This window comes from Lemur catta, chromosome 10 (genome assembly GCF_020740605.2).
Source record: "Lemur catta isolate mLemCat1 chromosome 10, mLemCat1.pri, whole genome shotgun sequence".
Taxonomy (NCBI): domain Eukaryota; kingdom Metazoa; phylum Chordata; class Mammalia; order Primates; family Lemuridae; genus Lemur; species Lemur catta.
Genome location: NC_059137.1, coordinates 37780049 through 37801584, shown reverse-complemented (window position 1 = coordinate 37801584; position 21536 = coordinate 37780049). Strand labels below are relative to the sequence as shown.

General features: G+C 41.0%; 1 protein-coding gene across 1 annotated transcript in view; it reads left to right on the top strand.

Moving 5' to 3' along the window:
• Positions 1-1065: 1065 nt before the first annotated feature.
• Positions 1066-21536, top strand: part of UBE2R2 (ubiquitin conjugating enzyme E2 R2) — a 92103-nt gene continuing 71632 nt past the window's right edge. The window contains exon 1 of the mRNA XM_045562967.1: positions 1066-1825. Within this exon, the coding sequence (XP_045418923.1) occupies positions 1649-1825 (177 nt within the window). The 5' untranslated portion in view covers positions 1066-1648. The remainder of the gene's footprint in view (positions 1826-21536) is intronic.

The window sequence follows — 21536 nt, the reverse complement described above, 5'->3', positions numbered from 1 at the left end:
AAAATTGTGTGTGTAGAACTCTTATGGATTCCTGGCTTTTCTAGGAAAAAGTTTAGGCAGTTATCATAGGACATGCCTTCCAAAGAGAAAGGAGTACTGTGTTCTATTTTTTTTCTTTTTTTTGCCCTACTCTCCTTCTTCCTCCTTCTCCTGCCCAGGAGTACTGTATTCTCAATTATGGGGACTGTAGGCTGTCTCCATGTCTTACTTCAGTCATGATTATCTAAAAAGTCCCTCAGTTCCAGGTTGGACATTCAAGCTGAAAGGACCTCTAGGGAGTCAAAGTCCAGCCACGGTACTTTATTTTACAAATGGGTAAGCTGATGGTTAGCCAGAGCACTTGGCTCAAATCACGCTGAGAAGGAACTGACTCAGGTTCAGTTTGTTATTTTATTTCTCTGTCTTTCCCCATAACTTCCTCTTTGTAGTTAGGAAGGGAAGTAGGGAGCTGTCCTAGCTACCTTCCCCAATTTCTTGTATGGGAAACTGCGCCCCCCCCCCCCGCCGCTCCCGTGGGTGACTTGCCCAAGGGCACACTGGCCTGAGGGGAGATGTCGGGAAGGCTAGTTGCCCCGTAAGACCCACATTCTCAGCACATCCTAATCAAGCACCTATTAGGTGCAGGGCCCTCAGGCTGGGTGTCACAGAGAGGGGCCTGCAGACGACCAGGGCTCCTCTGCGGACGGCTGCAGAGGCCCTTGGATGTGCATAGGGGGAAGGCGCCGAGAGGTGTGGGACCTGAGGTCCCTTCCGGTGCACGCCTTTGGAACTGCAGCGTCCAGCCGCACAACCGTCACTTTGGGGCCCAGGTGATCCCGGCAGCCCGCCCAGGGCCCCACTGCCGCTTGGCCCTTTAAGGGCGGGGGACACGCGCTGGCGTCACAAAGCGCCACCACAGCTGGGGCGGGAGGAGAGGAGGCGGGGAAGGAGGAGGAGGAGGAGGAGGAGGGCGAGGCGGGCGGGGGAGGGAGGGGCGCGCGCACGCGCGTCGGGCAGCCAGCCGCCGAGAGCCGCCCCGCTCCCGGCGTGCGCCCCTCCTCCCTCCCTCCCTCCCTCCCTTCTTCTCGGCTCCGTCGCTCCCGCGGTGCGAGGCGCTCTCGCTCTCCTCCTCCTCCTCCTCTGCCGTCGCCCCTCCCCCCGCGCAGCCGCCGCCGCCGCGAGACCCCAGCGCGCCGCGCTCCCCCCTCCCTCTCTGGCCCCGCGCGCCCTCCGGCCCCTGCGGCCCCCGAGGAGAACAAGAGGGCGAGCGAGCGCGGCGCTCCCGGGCCGGCCCGGCCCCCTCCCTTCACCATCGCCGGCCCTCCGCCGCCTTCCGCCGCTTCCACCTTCTCTCCCCCCCCCCCAAGTTGAGGCCCCCTCCGGGGGGGGGAGGCCCGGGACCGGGAGCGAATTCCCCTAACTCCCTCAACCCCTTCCCCCGCCCGGCCGGAGTGTGACGAGCAGGGCCCGGCCCGGCCCGGCCCGCGTCGTGTGTGAGGAGGACCCCGGGCGGGCCCACGGGCCGTCTGGGGCCTGGTCCGGCCCGCCGGCTGTGTCGAGACAGGCGCCCGGGGCGGCCCGGCCCGAGGGCGAGCGGAGGGGAGGGGCCTGGTCCGGCCCGGCCGGCGCGTGAGGACTGGGGCCCCGGCCCGGCGCCGTCACCGCCGCGATGGCCCAGCAGCAGATGACCAGCTCTCAAAAGGCCCTGATGCTCGAGCTGAAATCCCTGCAGGAGGAACCGGTGGAGGGCTTCCGGATCACCCTGGTGGATGAGTCCGACCTCTACAACTGGGAGGTGGCCATCTTCGGACCCCCTAACACCCTCTACGAAGGCGGCTACTTCAAGGTACCCCCACCCCCATTCCGGACCTGGCTTCCCGGCCGAGGCCTCTGCTTCCCTTCGCTTTCGGCTGCTTTGGGGCCAGGAGTGTGAGCACGGGTGAATGGAGGGGGCTTCTCCCCTAGGCAGCCCCCTCCCCCATACGTGGAGGCAGGAAGGCCTTGCTCACCAAGTCCCTTTTCTTTGTCATGGGGGCGGGGGCGGGGGCGGGGGCGGGGGCGGGAGGGCAGACTGCACCGAGAAATGGGAAAGCCTCTTAGGTTAGGGTAGTGGCTGCTGGAGGAGGGCTGTCTTTGTTTCCCCAGCTGTGGGAGAATGGAAAGAGAGGTGGTCTGTCTTTCATTTCTCGTCTTCCTTTCCGAACCCTCCCTGCGCAGGCTGGAACTGCCCCAGAGGGCAGGGTGACCTGCACTTACGGGATTGGACTTTTGTTTTTGGGGGGCTGAGGATCGGGGACAGGCATTAGTGTCATTCCAGAAGCTGCCTAGTGCCCTGACATTTTGAGGATTTGTTGGGCTTCCTGGTTGTTGGTATTGCCAACTTTGCATTCCAATGGGCGGTAGTGAAGAATAGGACCCTAGGGGTGGTTAAAAAAAAAAGAAAAGAAAAAAAAAAGGGTGCCAGCGTCTCCTTGCCATTATCCACTGGAGGGAACTTTATTTTAGCCCTCTTTCTGTCCTCATTCTCCATTTACCTCTGTCAGTGCTTCTTTCAAAATGCCCTTTGTCCTCACCCAGCTACCAACTTTACTAGCCTTTTTTTCCTACGTGTAGAAATATCCAAACAGGGTGGAACGTGTCATGTGGAGAGATTGATAGTTTCCCACTTGAGGGAGACAAAATTGAACCCTTTGGCTCAGGTGGTTAACTCTAGCAAATGGGGTGGTCTTACAGGTGAAAAGTATCATCTGAGGTGAGGTGGCTTCTCAGTGTGGGATGGCCCCTTAGCGACCACAGACATTGTTTCTATTGATTTCCATGATTTTAGAACAGTGGTTATCATTACAGAATACAGTGTTTTGTTTTTGTTGTTTTGTTTTAATTCCAAAGTAGATAACTTGGAGATGGATTTTTTTGTTTTGTTTTTGCTTTGGTGTTTTTGTAGGGAGGAATCATACAGATTGAAGACTCGAATGTTTTAAATGGTGGGGGCAGAGAGAAAAGAAATGAATGCCTAGGAATCCATTTAATTTTATTTTTTTTGTTTTCAAAATTAAGTAAAATAGGCCAGTGAGTCAATTTTAGTTTGTTTTGAAGGGAGGGGTTGTCTTGGCACAAGTTTTAAATGAGTATCTTAGTCATGTAGTTGTGATGTGTATTTTTAGGATTACCCAATTACTTAACTCTTGTTTTCTACCCTTCTAAAGGTAGAAACCTTAGTTTCAGGCTTGAAATTGGGTCAGCTTTGTAGAAAATGGGATTGATACAGGAATGTTTAATATTCATGCCTGTGATAGTCACTGACTACCTAGTAAAAGCAAATTTTTAGAATGTTATGTAAGAGCAATACCCTTACCAACTGTTAAACTTCATCTTTTATATTAATAGTTAGCAAACACTATACTTTTCCCATGTAGATATTTAAAATTATTAAGTAAACAGACAAGTTATTAGTGACAAACTGCAAAAGGTATTGTGTGTCCATGTTGAGGCAAATTCATATGTCAAATACAAATTTTCAGTTGTAGATACTGGGAAAATTAGTTGTACAAAATAGAATTTATGTGGTAACTTTTCTAGCAAAGCATTGTTTAGCAAAATTTACCGGGTAACTTTAGTGGAATGAAGTTTAATTTCCAAAAAGTATCATTGTTTGGTACAACTGATAGTTAAGGTAAATGGATATTAGTTAGAATAATCTCACTCCAAGATTTGTTAAAAAAAAAAATACAAACTGTATATGAAAGAAAATAATGGTTGCAAATTGTAATATTTTTGTCTAACTGGGAGAGGAGTGTGGAGAACCCTCTGTTTGGAATAGGTAGTATTTATTGAAGGATTCCCTGTAGTATACACTGATTAAATTAAATGCTTTTTAACTTCAGTCCTGTTTGAAAGAATGATTTTAATTTCCAATTTCGTTGTATGTGTAGATTTCTTCATTTTTGAGTGTTTTTACCTTAAATTCTGTATGAAAATTCGTAAACAGGTTTTATGTTTCAGTCTTGTGTGAGAAGTTTGTTCAATTGCATTTTCTTCTACTTTTTCCCTTATTGTATGGCCTTTTGTCCCATTAATCCGTCATTGGAAAAAGGCAAATTTATGGTCATGAGCAGTTAGCACTGGGGATAAGTCTAAAACCATTGTTTTTTATTTCACTGCTTTTGTCTTAAAACAAGGCTTTTAGTGTGTTCCACTACAGCTGGAGTTAAAAGTTGGCACAGAGCTTTCTCTACCACTCTTCTCCCTTTTCAAATGTTAGTCCTTGAACATTTAGTAAAATTTATTTTAAAGTTAAACTCTTTTCTCTATTTGGCATAATCATTTCTGAAGGCAGTGGGACTGCCAGTCATTCTTTAAATGTTTTATAATATAACACCTTTAACTTTTTACATACTGATAGGTTTTTAACATCTTTTTCTCCCTGGATTAATTGGCTCCAGAATGTTTTAACCACAGGATCTGCGTTGGAGACATGAGACCTGTATTTCACAAATTTTTTTTTTTTTTTTTGCTTTGTCCTGCTTTTGCTTATTTAACATCTGTAATCTGTGGGATTGTTAGCTTTGGGGAGTATGGATGTAGGAGTGGCAAAGGTAGTTTTTTCCTGTTACATGTATTATAGAATCTGTTTTGGCCTTGCTATCTTTTTGTTCAGTTTATTGATCTGATTGACATACTATCTGAATTTCCTTGCTTCTTTGAATTTTTCCTCTAGGGGTCAATCGCTCACAAGAGACAAAGTAGGAGATGACTTAGAACACTGAGAATACCTCTGAACTTATTTTGCTATTGTGTCAATTTTATATTACAGTAAAAATAAATTGTTGATCAAGTCAGCAGTTAATGAAGACTTTTTAACAAATTTACTTCCTTTCCATTAATAGGAACTGTCTTTTCAAATAACTCCTGATAATGACCATAACTTAGTGTGGGTGTTTTGGTCCTTGGAACTGCAGTATTTATCTAAAACCATCATAGCAGTGAGTATATATAGAGTCAGAAACCGGGAGTGCCTGTTTCATGATATGCGTAATGTAAAAATTTAAATGGTATAGAAAGCTTAAGCTATTTCAGTTAACTTTTTGTAGTTTTGATTTTATTCTGATTAAGGTAATGAAGTATAGGTGTGTTCCATTTTTTAGTGAACCCCAAACTGATAATTCAGAAAGTATTTGTTATACACTCAAAAGTATTCCTTATTAGAACACTTCTTTATTAGACTTAACCCTGACTTATATTAAAGAAATTCTTAATTTTTTTAAAATAAGGAAATATGCATGATTTCTTAAGCTTCATTTGTTCAGGAAAAAAAAAAATTAATCTATTTTCTGTCGTCTGACCTCCTCAAAAAGACCCACACCAGACTTAACCTACCTGCCAATGTCATTTAGATTTTAGTATACTCTATTTTATGGCTCTTTAATTCTTTTTTTTTTTTTTTTTTGGAGACAGAGTCTAACTCTGTTTCCTGGACTACAGTGCCATGGCGTCAGCCTAGCGCATAGCAACCTCAAACTCCTGGGCTCAAGCGATCCTCCTGCCTCAGCCTCCCAAGTAGCTGGGACTATGGGCCTGTGCCACCATGCCTGGCTAATTTTTTTTTCCTTCTATTTTTAGTTGCCTGGCTAATTTCTTTCTGTTTTTAGTAGCGATGGGGTCTCACTCTTGCTGAGGCTGGTCTCAACTCCTGAGCTCAAGTGATCTTCCTGCCTCAGCCTCCCAGAGTGCTGGGATTACAGTATGAGCCACCATGCTGGCCAGTAATTTTTTTTTTTTTATAACACTAGCATCACTGTCTTAGATTTGATAAAATAAGGGTTATTTCTTGCTGGAATAAGGATTATTTCTTACTGGAATAAAGGATTTGAGCCCTAATTAATACTTTACAGCATGTTGAGTCCCCTTTCTTCAGATTTGTTGTTAGAAAACAGTATCTATTGAGCACTTATTAACAGCAAAGCATTTATAGGAAAATTGCTCCCTTACAGATAGTGAGGTAACATATTAGGACACTGATAACCTTAGAGCTTTTATGAATGATATTTATAAAAATCTCTGAAGACTTTAAAATATAGAAATGTGAGGTGTAGGTGTTATTGATGCAATTGTAAATGGTAATTAAAAGCAAAGCTTTTAAAGCTTTAAGGGTGGTTAGAACATTGGTCAACATAACCACTATTCAGCATGATGAAGTGTTCTGCTCCATCTTTCCAACTTACTGTTAGTGATCCTAGTCTAAGGTTCCATGTCTATTGAAGACAGGTAAGATAAAGGAGGCCATCCAGCAAATTGGTCCACCTTTGTCAATTTAGTTATAGGAAAATAACAGTGAGGAAGAGTTATAAATTCAGGGTTTAGGACTACAGAACTCTAACTTGCTTAAAGATAATTTTCAAAAGGTTTAATTCTTTATATTCTTGGACTTCTTTTGGACTGTTTTACATACAGCTACCTAGATGTCTGAGTATGCTTGAGCCTCCTTGGTTGTGTTTTGTCAACACAGGACTAATTTATTTCAACTTTATTCAGTGAGAAATTGTTATTCAGAGATTATGCTTACATGTCTCTGAGTTGATAGTGAATGAAATGGTAGATATTAAATTGAAGAAGTAAATTTAATTCAGATTGCCCAGGTTTGGTATTGTTTAAAAGATCTTCCAGCCAGGCGTGGTGGCTCATGCCTTTAACCCTAGCACTCTGGGAGGCCCAAGCAGGAGGATCACTTGAGCTCAAGAGTTCAAGACCAGCCTCAGCAAGAGCAAGACCACATCTGTACTAAAAATAGAAAGAAATTAGCCGGACAACTAAAACTGGAAAAAATTAGCTGGGTGTGGTGGCACAGGCCTGTCGTCCCAGCTACTTGGAAGGCTGAGGCAGGAGGATCGCTTGAGCCCAGGAGTTTGAGGTTGCTGTGAGATAGGCTGATGCTACGGCACTGTAGCCTGGGCAACAGAGTGAGACCCTGTCTCAAAAGAAAAAAAAAAGATCTTCCATATGAGAATTGGAAAATCCAGATGTTGGAATATATATTTAAGATGGAGAGTGAATAGTCCACTTTAAATATCTTTATTTGATTTGTTTTAGTAACAAATACGTATAAAAATATTTTGGTTATTGTCTTAGTTTAGGCTCTTATAAAAAACTACCATAGACTGGGTGACTTGTAAACAATAGAAATTTATTTCTCAAAAGTTCTGGAGGCTAGAAGCCAGAGATCATGATTGGGGCCCTCTTCTGGGTTGCAGATAACTTTTCCTTGGTGGAAGAGGGGTACCTGGTTCTCTTCCTCTTCCTACATAAGTACACTAATCTCATGAGGAGGCTTCACCCTCATGACCAAATTACCTCCCAAAGGCCTCACCTCCTACCATCCTGTTGGGGGATGGGGCACAAATATGCAGTCCATAACAGTTATAATACAAATAATAAGTTAAATTTCTGTTGTGAACTTACTAGCAAGGTAAATAGAATGAGCACTTAAAAAATGCTAAAACTTAGAATGCCATATCTATAGTGGATATATGGTACTACCTTTAGGATAGTAATGTAGGTGTCGATAGCCAACATTTATTAACTCCTTACCATGTGCCACATTGTTTACTGAGAATATCTTATGTAATCCTCCTGTGAGGTGGTTACTTTTACTCTGATTTTATATTTAGGGAGCTCCTTTGGCCTGCCCTTGGGTCTTCAGCTAGAAAGTTGCACAGGTAAATCAAGTTTTTACACCAGACTGTTTGAGTGCCAGTGCTATTAACTGAGACCTTTGACCATTTAGGATGATGTTTGAGGTTACAAAAGTGGAGCTTTAAGAAACTCAAATTCATGGAGTGTTTAATAAAATGCTGTTTTAAATTTTACTTAAGTTTAAAGGTCACAAGGGTAATTCTCTGCCCCTTCAAATTATGGGGAGAGACCGTTTTGATGACTTTGGTTCATGTCTCTTAAATCTAGAAAAATTGGATTTTTAAAGTCTTGAAATGGAAAAAATTTAAAAATCTTGGACTACTTGAGTAAGAGAATGATAAATCACATTACAGAAGGATTTTTTTATTAACAAATTGATTTCTTTCTTTCTTTTTTTTTTTTTGAGACAGAGACTTACTCTGTTGCCCAGGCTAGAGTGCCGTGGCAGCATCCTAGCTCACAGCAACCTCAAACACCTGGGCTCAAGCGATCATCCTGCCCCAGCCTCCCAAGTAGCTGGGACTGCAGGGATGCGCCACCATGCCTGGCTGATTTTTTCTATATATATTTTTAGTTGTCCATATAATTTCTTTCTATTTTTAGTAGAAACGAGGTCTTGCTCTTGCTCAGGCTGGTCTTGAACTCCTGAGCTCAAACTATGCACCTGCCTCGGCCTCCCAGAATGCTAGGATTACAGGCGTGAGCCACCGCACTGGCCCAAATTGACTTCTTTAATAGCAACATTCCTGTTACTTTAAGGGGAGAGTGGGGATGGTGCTAGTGTTCAGAAATATAAGTCTAAGAAATTGGTTTGGGATTAAAAAGGATGATAAAATACCTTTGAAGTGAAAGGATGATAAAGGGAGTTACATTTCTGAATACAGTATTGGTTTATGCTTTCAAAATAATAATGGCTTGATACTTTTCTAAATATATTTAAGCACCATAGGGGAAACCTGAGCACAGGAAAATGTTTCTTGGTATTATTTCAGTTGAATCTAGTGAGTGGTATTTTTTACCTCTATTATAGCATCCTTAGATCAGTGCCATAGTTTTAATCTAGTTTGTATTTTGATTTCCAGATTTCATAATTCTTTAGTTATCTGTTTCGCTTATTTGCTGCATGGGCAGCTGATGTTTAATTTGAGGGATAAATCTCATAAAATAATTCAGATTGTGTGGCTTCTTTAATGACATGCGTAGTTAGACTTTGAACATTGAGTGATTATTACCTGGTTGAAAATAACCATGGTTCCATTTACAAGATAATATTTAGAATTGGCAAAGTTATAAAAACTTGGAAAATATGTAGTAGTGTTCTATAGAAATAGAATGGCTTAGGAAAACAGATTCCATACCCCCGCCTGCCGCAGGGTCTCACTCTGTTGCCTAGGCTAGAGTTAAGTGGCATCATCATAGCTCACTGCAACCTCCAACTCTCTGGGCTCAAGTGATCCTTTTTGCCTCAGCCTCCTAAGTAGCTGGGACTATAGACACGTGACCATACCTGGTTGATTTTTGTTTATTTTTTTAGAGGTGGGGTCTCCCCATGTTGCTCAGGCTGGTCTTGAACTCTGGCCTCAAGTGATCTTCCTGCTTCAGCTTCCCAAAGTGCTAGGATTACAGGTGTGAGCCACCTTGCCTGGCCAGAAAACAGATTTTTAAGTTTGCTCATAACCATATCTGATACATAATAAGGCAAAACAAAAAAAGGTTGGTTACTGAAAAGAATGTTTTCCTCCATATAGTTTAAAACTTTTCTTTCGAAATTGTTGTCAGAGGCATAGGTAAACTTTGTCTAATACTTTATATGCATGTGTCATTTTTGACTAAATAATAGTATTAATCAGATTATTAACTTTATTCACAAGAATTGAATCTGAATCACTTTCAGATGATAAAAAACAAAACAGAGTCCAAACTAAAGCAATAAGGATTTGCCACTAATTAAAACATTAAGAAGAATGTGGGTCGGGCACGGTGGCTCATGCCTGTGATTCTAACACTCTGGGAGGCTGAGGCGGGTGGATTGTTTGAGCTCAGGAGTTTGAGACCAGCCTGAGCAAGAACGAGACCCTGTCTCTAGTAAAAATAGAAGGAAATTATATGGACAACTAAAAAAAGTATACAGGAAAATATTAGCCGGGCATGGTGGCGCATGCCTGTAGTCCCAGCTACTCGAGAGACTGAGGCAGGAGGATTGCTTGAGGCCAGGAGTTTGAGGTTGCTGTGAGCTAGGCTGATGCCACGGCACTCTAGCCCGGGCAACAGTGTGAGACTCTGTCTCAAAAAAAAAGAAGAATGTGCAATATGCTCTGATGGCAGTTCTCAAAACAGGAATACTGAGTTGTATTGAACAATGGCAGTGCGGCACTTGTTGAAGGGAGTGTATAGCCAGCCTTCTGAGGTGTGTACTTGAAAGGGGGCAAAGGTCATGTGAGTTCTGGTAGTTGGGTTTAAAAAAACAAAACAGACTAGGGAGGATTGCTTGAGCCTAGGAGTTTGAATCTAGACAAGGCGACATTGTGGGACCTCATCTTTAAAAGAAAAATTAAAAAACAGAACACTTATTACTTAAGAAGGCTCATCTTAGTCTTGCCACTTAAATGCTCTTTACTCTGTTGGCTGAACTGGGATAAGAATAATGATATATTTAAGCCATTGAGAACTAACCACTGAGGAAAAATTTCAGTGTTTGTTTTTTTTGAGACAGAGTCTCACTCTGTTGCCCAGGCTAGAGTGCCATGGCGTCAGCCTCACTCACAGCAACCTCAAACTCCTGGGCTCAAGCAATCCTCCTGCCTTCAGTGTTGACATTGAAAAAATAATGCTGGGCACAGTGGTGAGCACCTGTAGTCCTAGCTCGAGTTTGAGAATAGCCTGAGCAAGAGTGAGACCCCATATCTACAAAAAATAGAAAAATTACCTGGGCGTGGTGGCACACACCTGTAGTCTCAACTACCTGGGTGGCTGAAGTAGAAGGATTGCTTGAGCCCAGGTGTTTGAGGCCAGCCTAGGCAACATGGTGAGACTCCAGTCTCTACAAAAAGTTAAAAAAAAAACTAGCCGGGCGTGATGGTACACGCCTGTAGTCCTAGCTACTTAGGAGGCTGAGGTGGGAAGATCTGTTGAGTCTAGGAGTTCAGGGCTGCAGTGTGCAGTGAGCTGATTGTGTCACTGCACTCCAGCCCTCCAGACTGGGTGACAGAGTGAGATCCTGTCTCTCAAAAAAAAATCCGCCCCCCCCCCCCCCCCCCCCCCCGCGAGATGGAGTCTCACTCTGTCACCCTGGCTAGAGTGCAGTGGTGTCATCAGAGCTCACTGCAGTCTCTCACTTCTGGGCTCAAGTGATCCTCCTGCCTCAGCCACCCAGGTAGTTGGGACTACAGGTGTGTGCCACCATGCCCAGGTAATTTTTCTATTTTTTGTAGAGATAGGGTCTGGCTCTTGCTCAGGCTATTCTCAAACTCTTGACCTCAAAGGATCCTCCTGCCATGGCCTCCCAGAGTGCTAGGATTATAGGTGTGAGCTTTTAAAAATTTTTTTAAAAAGGAAAAAAGTATAATAACTATGCCCTCAGGGCTCCTAAGCTGAACTTATTGGAATTTGTTAATTGTTTTAACATTTATTTTAAATACAAATGACAAAAAATTTGCTAGACAAAGAAAGTAAAGTTTTGAAAATACGAAAATTCTGTAGAACTTACATTAATTTAAGTAATCATGTGTTAACAGGGCCTTAAAATAAGAAGAGCACTTCCTGAGTTTTAAACTGATGTCTCAATCTTTTTATGCAAACATTTTTTCTGAAGTTGCTCTCTTATTGGTAAATTGTGGCATAAGTTATGTATGGAGAGATTCCCTAGATAAAAACAGTACAAGTGAGTGGGAAACTGGAAAAGAAGTTACATGAGGATATGTAAGTACTGTATTAAGGAAACTGATTGTATATAGCTCAGAAATTTTTTTTTATTGTGACTGAACCTAGTAGTTTGTGTTTTTTGTTTTACAGTTCATACGGAAGAAACAAAATGTGAGTTTATATAAACTTTCAGAAATGAGCTCTTTAAAAAATACTGATGGGTCTTATCTTTGAAGTACTTTAGCATTTGGGTATAGGACCTAAAGTAGTTGATACTTAATCTTTTTTTTGGTCACATCCTTTGAGACTAAACTCTCCTTTTTCGACATTCTGCATGCAATTTCAAGGAATTACTAATGTCTGAATTTTCTCTACAGACCTCAGATGATTTCGCCCCCAGTCTAGAATATAGCAGTAGACTAGTGACTAAATATTTACTGTTCAGTTCCTTCAGTTGTGCTATCCCTTTGCAGAAGAAATTGGATTTTATTTGGGGGTTTTCTATTAGTGACATTTTATCTAGTTGCCAGGTTCCCTCAAGTAGAACGAATGTTCCTGGTGACTGAAGGTTTAGCTAAAAATTAATTATGACTGAAATCTTGGTTATATAGTTAATATAGAAAATTAAGATCTTTATGTAGGGCTCTTCCTGTAATTAAACTTATTTAGGGGAAGGTTGAAATTCTAGAGCAGTGATAATGAGAAACATTAACAGAACCTGCCAGCAGTAGCAACCTTGACTTGTTGTAGTCCCATGAAGATAAAGATTGCTTAACCTCATTTGGAATATCTAATGAACAAAACATTGGACAAGTCTTAACCCAACAAAAAAAGAAAAACCACTCGGGTGGTTGAGGAGGGAGGATGGATCCCTTGAGCTCAGGAGCCTGAGCCACATAGCAAGATAGCGAGACCCATCTCTTAAAAAACTTATTTATTTATTTTTTTTTTTGGAGACAAGGTCTTACTCTGTTGCCAGGGCTAGAGTGCAGTGACGTCGTCATAGCTCACTGTAGCCTCAAACTCCTGGGCTCAAGATCCTGCTGCCTCAGCCTTCCAGAAGCTGGAACTACAGACATGTGACACCATGACCAGCTAATTTTTTCTGTTTTTCTTAGAAATGGGTCTCCATCTTGATCAGGCTGGTCTTAGTCTCCTCACTTGAAGCACTTCTGACCTCAAGTGATCCTCCCACCTCTGCCTCCTGAAGTGCTAGGATTACAGGTGTTAGCCACCTTGCCCAGCGCCGCCCCCCCCCCCCCCCCCCCCCGCAAAAAACAAAAAACAACTTAAAAAGTATACTAGAAGTGCATTTTAGAAGGTAAGTGCAGAATGTCTTACAAAGCAGAGAATTTTAAAATAGTGATTGTAAGTATTATGAATATTCTACTGGTTCTTCATATGTTAAATGAATTATAATGGTTAGAAAAGTACTTTTTTTTTTTTTAGCACCATGCATTGTGCATTCAAGAAAAGGACATTTTTATAGCTGTACTTGGGCTTTGATAATACTCTGCAGGCATTCATTTTGTTAAAGAAGATTCTTGGTGAAGTTCATCTAAATGTGTTTTTCTTCCATCTGTAATGTATATATAAAGTCTCGGTAATTATAGAAGTTAACTATATCTTGCCCATTCCTTTTACCTATTTCCATTGGGTGAATTAATTGTTATTAATAAAACTGTAATCTGACCTATCCATGTCAAAAATTTAAAAAAAAGAAAAAAGCTATCAGTTCATCATCTTCTGCAATATTAAGTACAAATTCCTTTGTGTGGCATAGAATGCCGTTTATGATCTGTTCTTGCTTACTTTTCCAACTCTATTTGGTTATTGCCTCATAGGTAGTCTTTGAAGGTGCCATTGCCTAAGCTATTTTCTGTCTGGAATGCTTTTTCCAATTTTTCTCATGCTCCCTTTAGTCTGGTGAATGCCATCTTATATTTTAAGACCTGATTCACTGTGAATGACCTCTTGAAAACTTCTTGGGTTCTTCTCTACTATTCCCCCTCCCCATTAGATTGTTTTAAAACAAACCCCAGACATCATATCCTTTCATCCCTAAATACTTCAGTCCCTAAAGATAAGGACTCTTTTTAAAAAACATTGTATTATTCTTAACACTTACTAAAAGAAACTGTAATTACTTAATATAATCTAATATCCAGTCAGTGCTTAGACTCCTCCAGTTGTCTCATAGATATACTTTTAAGTTCATTTGTTTGAATTAGGATGCAAAATAAGATCACAATTGCATTAGGTTGATATGCCTCTTAAGACTTTCTTGCTCTGAAAATTTCCCTTCCCTCTTTTTCTTTTTTAAATAACTGGTTAATATATAATTCACATACCATACAATTCACCTATGTAAATGTATAATTCAGTGGTTTTTAGTGTACTCCCAGAGTTCTATGACCATCACCACAATACATTTTAAAACATTTTCATTACCCAAAAAAGAAACTTAATACCCATTAATAGTCACTCCCTATTTCTCCTCAAGCCCTAGGCAACTACTATTTTTTTTTTTTTTTAAGAGATGAGGTCTTGCTATGTTGCCCATGCTGCAGTACAGTGGCTGTTTGCAGGTGTGATCATGGTCCACTATACCTGAAACTCCTGGGCTCAAATGAGACTCCTGCCTCATGCTCCTGAGTAAGCTGAGAGCACAGGCACGCACTGCTGCACCCTGCTCTGCCAGTCTGCTTCCTGTGACTATAGATTTGCCTGTTCTGGTTATTTCCTATAATTGGAATCAGATAATATGCTCTTTGTGATTGGCTTCTTCTACTAAGCATAATGTTTTGGAGGTTCATTCATATTGTAGCATGAATCAGTACTTAATTTTTATTAAATTTCCATTATGTGGACATTTTATCCATTCATCAGTTGGACAGTTGAGTTGTTTTCCATGTATATAGGTATTAGTGGGGACGTATGTTTTCATTTCTCTTGGGTATTTACCTAGAAATAGAATTGCTGGGTCAAATGATAAGTCTGTTTAGCCATTTGAGGAACTGCCAGACTCTTTTTTTTTTTTTTTTTTTTGAGACAGAGTCTTGCTCTGTCACTTTGGCTGGAGTGCCGTGGCGTCAGCCTAGCTAACAGCAACCTCAAACTCCTGCCTCAGCCTCCACGAGTAGCTGGAACTACAGGCATGTGCCACCACACCCAGCTAATTTTTTCTATTTTTAGTTGTCTGGCTAATGTATTTCTATTTTTAGTAGAGAGGGGGTCTTGCTCTTCCTGAGGCTGGTTTTGAATTCCTGACCTCAAGCGGTCCTCCCCCCTTGGCCTCCCAGAGTACAAAGATTACAGGTGTGAATGTGTGAGCCACCACACTCAGCCCAGACTCTTTTCTATAATAGCTCTATGATTTTACATTTCCATCAGCAGTATATGAGGGTTCTAATTTCTCTACATTCTCACCAACATATCCTCTTTTTTTAAAAAATTAATTAATGTGTTGGCAATTTAATGTATTTAACTGCTGAACTGCTGTTTTCAGTTTTAAGGAATTCACTGTTGGACTGGTCATCATTTTTTTTTTTTTTTTTTTTTTTTTGGAGACAGAGTTTCACTCTGTTGCCCGGGCTAGAGTGCCGTGGCATCAGCCTCGCTCACAGCAACCTCAAACTCCTGGGCTTAAGCCATCCTTCTGCCTCAGCCTCCCGAGTAGCTGGGACTACAGGCATGCACCACCATGCCCGGCTAATTTTTTTTCCTATATGTTTTTAGTTGTCCAGATAATTTCTTTCCATTTTTTAGTAGAGACGGGGTCTCACTCTTGCTCAGGCTGGTCTCGAACTCCTGACCTCGAGCAATCCTCCCTCCCCGGCCTCCCAGAGTGCTAGGATTACAGGCCTGAGCCACCATGCCTGACCTCAATTCTTTTTTTTTTTTATAATTTATTTCTTTAATTTAGAAATAGTTGTCCAGCGAATTTTTTTCTGTTTTTAGTAGACACTGGGTCTCTCTGAGGCTGATCTCGAACTCCTGACCTCAAGCCATGCTTCCCGCCTCACCCTCCCAGAGTGCTAGGATTACAGGCCTGAGACACCAGCTTTAGAATAGAGCTATTTAAATTTAGGTTAGTAGATTTGGTGAGGAAAACTACCAAGATCATGATGAAGTTGATCTGTCATGCAGCTTTACATAGAAATTTCGGTTTTATAATATTAAAAATGGAGCCAGATACAGTGGCTGACCGTTGTAATCTCAGCAACTTGGGAGGCAGAGGTAGGAGCATTGCTTGAGCCCAAGAGTTTGAGGCTGCAGTTTGCTTTGATTGTTAAACTGCACTCCAGCCTGGATGACAGGAGACCCTGTCTCTTTAAAAAAAAAAAGCAATCTGAGGACGTTTATTATATGGATATTCATTATTCATTTATTGTTGTTCTTTAAACTAGTTTAGAAAAAAAATTCCAGCTGTATGAAAGTCTCCCTTTCCCCTGAAAATCACTTCACGGTTTAGTATGTAATCCTCCAAAAATGTTATATGCATACACAAATATCTAAGTACTTAAAAAATATAAATGTGATTACCATACAGGTATTTTTCTGTATTTTGCATTTTTTTCTCAGCAATTTTATCTTGATCTTTCTGTTATCAATATTTATGGATTACCTCATATTTGTGACTTCTGCACAGTATTCTAGTTGTCAAGGATATACTTAATATATTTATAATAATTATTCCCATATTGATGGAAAATTGTTTACAGTTTTTTACTCTTACAAGCAAACCTGAAGGGACATACTTTTACATATCTTTTTATACTTTAGTGGATTTACTGGATTAAAGTGTATGTGTATTTAAATTTTATTAGTCAAATTCTCTTTCAAAAATTATTAATTTATATTCCATAATGTAACATATGTAGGTATTCTCAAACTATGGTTTTACAAGTTTGATAAATCAGCCTTTATGATGATGTTTTTAATAGTAAATGAAATTTCTTTATTTGATTGTTTTTAAAAGTTTTATAGAAACAGGGTCTTGCCATGTTGCCCAGGCTGGTCTTTTTTTTTTTTTTTTTTTTTGAGACAGAGCCTCCTCTGTTGCCTGGGCTAGAGTGCCATGGCATCAGCCTAGCTCACAGCAACCTCAAACTCCTGGGCTTAAGCAATCCTCCTGCCTCAGCCTCCCGAGTACCTGGGACTACAGGCATGCGCCACCATGCCTGGCTAATTTTTTCCATATATACTTTTAGCTGTTCACATAATTTCTTTCTATTTTTAGTAGAGACGGGGTCTCTCTCTTGCTCAGGCTGGTCTTGAACTCCTGAGCTCAAATGATCCACCCGCTTCGGGCTCCCAGAGTGCTAGGATTACAGACGTAGCCACTGCGCCCGGCCCCAAGGCTGGTCTTGAGCTCCTGGGCTCAAGTGATCCTCTCGCCTCAGCCTACCAATGTGCTGGTATTACAAGCATGAGCCACCATGCCTGGCCTTAATTGTGAATGAAATTTAATTGTGAGTGAAATTTAGCTTCCTTTAATGTTATCAGCCATTTATAGTACTTATACGAGTTTTCCACACTTATGCCTTGCCCATTTTTCTTTTGGTTGCGTTTTATATTTTTAGACTAGATTAAAGGCTCCTTGTATAGAGGAGTTAGTCATTTGTCATAGTATCACATGTTGCAAATACCTTTTCCCTATGTATCACTCATTAATGATATAATTTAAAATATTAACTTGTGCTTGCAATTCTGTTCAAACTTAAACACAAAGACAAACATAGAAAAAATTGTGTTATTGTCATGACAGAATAGAAGAGTTTGTAGGCTTCAGAGTAAGCCCTCCTAAAACATTGTCACATGGGTTATTTGTATCCTTTGAACAAACTTAATGTGCAAGCTGATACAGAGGTACCTATATTGTTCTGTATAAGTGGTAATAACAGTTTTTTTTAATAAAATAAAATGTTGATCCTCAGTTATAAGCTCACACATCTGTTGTAGAAAATTCTAAAAGTTCTTAAAGCTATGAGGGAAAAAAGTTATTTATGATGATGCTATCCAGGCTGGCTGCGGCGGCTCACATCTGTAATCTAAACATTCTGGGAAGCTGACGTGGGAGGATTGTTTGAGGTCAGGATTTCAAGACCAACCTGAGCAAGAGCGAGACCCCATCTCTACTAAAAATAGAAAAAATAAGCCAGGCATTGTGGTGCGCGCCTGTAGTCCAGCTACTCAGGAGGCTGAGGCAGGAGGATTGCTTGAGCCCAGGAGTTAGAGGTTACAGTGAATTATGGTGACAATACTGCACTCTAGCCTGGGTGAGACAGCAAGACTCTGTCTCAGAAAAAAAAAACAAAAAAAAATGCTATCCAGAAATACTTTAAATATTCTGAAGTAGGTTATATTTCGTCAAAAAAATTTGACGTGATAATCCATTTTTAAAGTTAACAGCTTTTTCAGTATTTTTCCAAATATCTATACTTTAACCATTTCTCTTGTGTTCGACTCTGGAGATTATTTATTTATTTATTTATTTGAGACAGAGTCTCGCTTTGTTGCCCAGGCTAGAGTGCCATGGAGTCAGCCTAGCTCACAGCAACCTCAAATTCCTGGCTCAAGCAATCCTCCTGCCTCAGCCACCTGAGTAGCTGGGACTACAGGCATGCACCACCGTGCCCGGCTAATTTTTTCTGTATATAGTTTTAGTTGTCCATGTAATTTCTTTCTATTTTTAGTAGAGACGGGGTCTCGCTCTTGCTCAGGCTGGTCTCGAACTCCTGAGTTCAAACGATCCACCTGCCTTGGCCTCCCAGAGTGCTAGGATTATAGGCATAACCCACTGTGCCCGGCCGAAATTATTTATTAAGTTTACTGTTTTTTTTTTTGAGACAGAGTCTCGCTCTGTCACCCAGGCTAGAGTACCATGGCAACAGCTTAGCTCACAGCAGCCTCAAACTCCTGGGCTCAAGTGATCCTCCTGCCTCAGCCTCCTGAATACCTGGGACTACAGGCGTGTGCCTTCACACCTGGCTAATTTTTTCTATTTTTAGTAGAGATGGGGTCTTGTTCTTGCTCAGGCTGGTCTTGAACGCCTGAGTTCAAGTCATCCTCCCACCTCAGCCTCCCAGAGTGCTGGAATTACAGGGGTGAGCCACCATGCCTGGCCTTGTTTTGCTTTCTAAACAATGCTATGGTGAACATATTTTTGTATGTGTAGTTATGTGTTTCTTACATAAGTTTCTCATGCTAGGTCAAGGGTTATGAACGTCTGCATGTTATGTTTAGAGAACTGTTGTTGACAAGGTAAAGTGCAACATTAAAAATGCTCATTTTCTGGAGAGCGAGGAAACCACTAAAGAGGTGGCTACTATGGACAGACAGCTAAAGGAACTAGCATAGCCAAAACAGTTTTGAAAATGAACAACAAAGTTGGAAGACTCAAAGTACCCAATTTTAAGATGTACTGTCTCATGCCTGTAATCCTAGCACTCTGGGAGGCCGAGGAGGGCGGATTGTTTGAGCTCAGGAGTTCGAGACCAGCCTGAGCAAGAGTGAGACCCTGTCTCTACTGAAAATAGAAAGAAAATTATATGGATAGCTAAAAATATTTATAGAAAAATTAGCCAGGCATGGTGGCGCACGCCTGTAGTCCCAGCTACTTGGGAGGCTGAGGCAGGAGGATCGCTTCAGCCCAGGAGTTTGAGGTTGCTGTGAGCTAGGCTGACTCCACAGTACTCTAGCCTGGGCAGCAACAGCATGAGACTCTGTCTCCAAAAAAAAAAAAAAAAAAAAGACAGTGTGGTCTTGGCTAAAGGAACAGAACAGAATAGAGAATCCAGAAATACAGTTACCCAAAGTCAGCTGATTTTTTTTTTTTTTTTTTTTTTTGACAAAGGTCCAAATGTAATTCAATGGAGAAAAGAGAATTGGTGTTGGAAGAGCTAGACATCCATATGTAGAAAAGTGAGCTTCATTAGCTGGGTGGGTAGTGCACAATTGTAGTCTCAACTACTCTTGAGACTGAGGTGGGAGGATAGCCGGAGTCCAGGAGTTTGAGTCTGTAGTGTGCAATGATCACACCTGTAAATAGCTGCTGCACTGTAAGCCTGGGCAATATAACAACAAGACTTCCTCTCTTAAAAGAGTGAAAGATTTAAATAGATGCTTCACTAAAGAAGGTGTTTAGATGGCCAATAAGTATATGCAGAGACGATCAACATTAGTCATTAGGGAAATGTAAATCAAAACTACAATCAATGAAGGACAATTTACATACTTATTGGAATGGCAGAAATAAAAAATGCCATACTGACTGCCACATGTTGATGAGGTTGTGAATTAACAGGAACTCATACTACTGGTGGGAATGCAGAATGGTACCAGGTAATCTGGAAAAGTCTGGCAGTTTATTACAGAGCTAAATGTACAATTGCCATATATCCCAACAATCCCACTTCTAGGAATTTATTTTAGAGCAACTTAAACTTAATGTTCACACAAAAATCTGTACCCAAATGTTCATAGTGGCACTATTCATAATTGCTAGAAACTGGAAGCAACCTTAATTTTTTTTCGGTTGGTGAATGGATAAGCAAACTAGTATATCCATGTTGTAGAATACTATTCAGCAATAAAAAGGAACCAAGTATTGATACCTCAGTAACATGGATAAGTATTCAGAGGCATTATGGCAATCTCATAAAGTTACATTCTGAGTGATTCCATTTACTTAACATTCTGAAAAAGACAAAACTGTAGGGACAGATAACGGATCAGTGATTGCTAGGCCTTAGGAGTTGTGGGAAGAGTTTTACTGCAAAGGGGCAGTGCCAGGGGATTCTTTGGGTTGTTGGAATTGTTTTGTATCCTATTTATGGTGGTTACAAAAATCTGTGTACATGTTAAAACTTGCAAAAGTATACCCCAAGAAAATGAATACTGCTATAAGTAACTATTAAAAGTAAAAGAAATTGCAGAATGGTTTTGTTATATTTTCTGAGGGCTTACATAGCTGCACCAGTTTCAGAGATTGAACAAAAAGTTTAATGTTGGGGACTATTTAAGGAAGCTACTATCTAGGCTACTGCTAGGATCAGCATTCATTCAGTCATGTGTCCTGTGTTTACATCTACGATTACTCTCTGTCAGGATCAGCATTATGAATATCATGAAGAGGTGAAATTTTATTAAACCCTTGGTTTTCAGTTAAGAAAAAGATTCTGGGATTTTAAACATTGATAATGCTTATTAGCTAACTAGAAAATAAACAAAATGCAAAGAATACAGTGCTGAGGTTTTATTGTGTTTTAAAAGTGCCTTGCAGTCTAACCTTATGTAAGAACCAAAATTAGTTTATGGTGTTTCATATAGTGTTTATAGTTTGAAGAGACCATAGTGATCATCTAATTTTACAAATAAGGACATTAAAGCCTAGGGAAGGAATAAGGGCAGAGGCATTGTTGTAGAGCTAACCATACAACTCAGAAATTTCTAAATTCCTGTATAAAAATTAGAAAATGTCAGGTTTCCTTATGCTTGATTCATTGAATCAGTGATAGTAATCACTGATCAGAAATTATTTAATACCCTTTGGTTGAACTTTAAATTCTTTTGTAGTTTTTTAAAAGGCAAGTTCATGGAGATATAGTTTACATACAATAAAATTAATCATTTTTAGGTGTACACTTGTATGAATTTTGATAGATGCATGGTCATACCCAGTTTTTTTGTTTGTGGGGAAGAAAAAGTGACTGAAATAGGCTGGGCAACAGGGGGGCTCACACCTGTAATCCTAGCAATTTGGGAGGCTGAGGCAGGAGGTTGTCTTGAGGCCAGGAATTTCAGACCAGGCTGAGCAAGAGTGAGACCCTATCTCTATTAAAAATAGAAAAAAATAGCCAGGCGTGGTAGTTCGTGCCTGTAGTCCCAGCTCCTGGGGAGGCTGAGGCAGGAGGATTGCTTCAGCCCAGGAGTTTGAGGTTGTAGTGAGCTAGGCTGACACCTGGGCACTCTAGCAGGATGACAGAGTGAGACTCTCTCTCAAA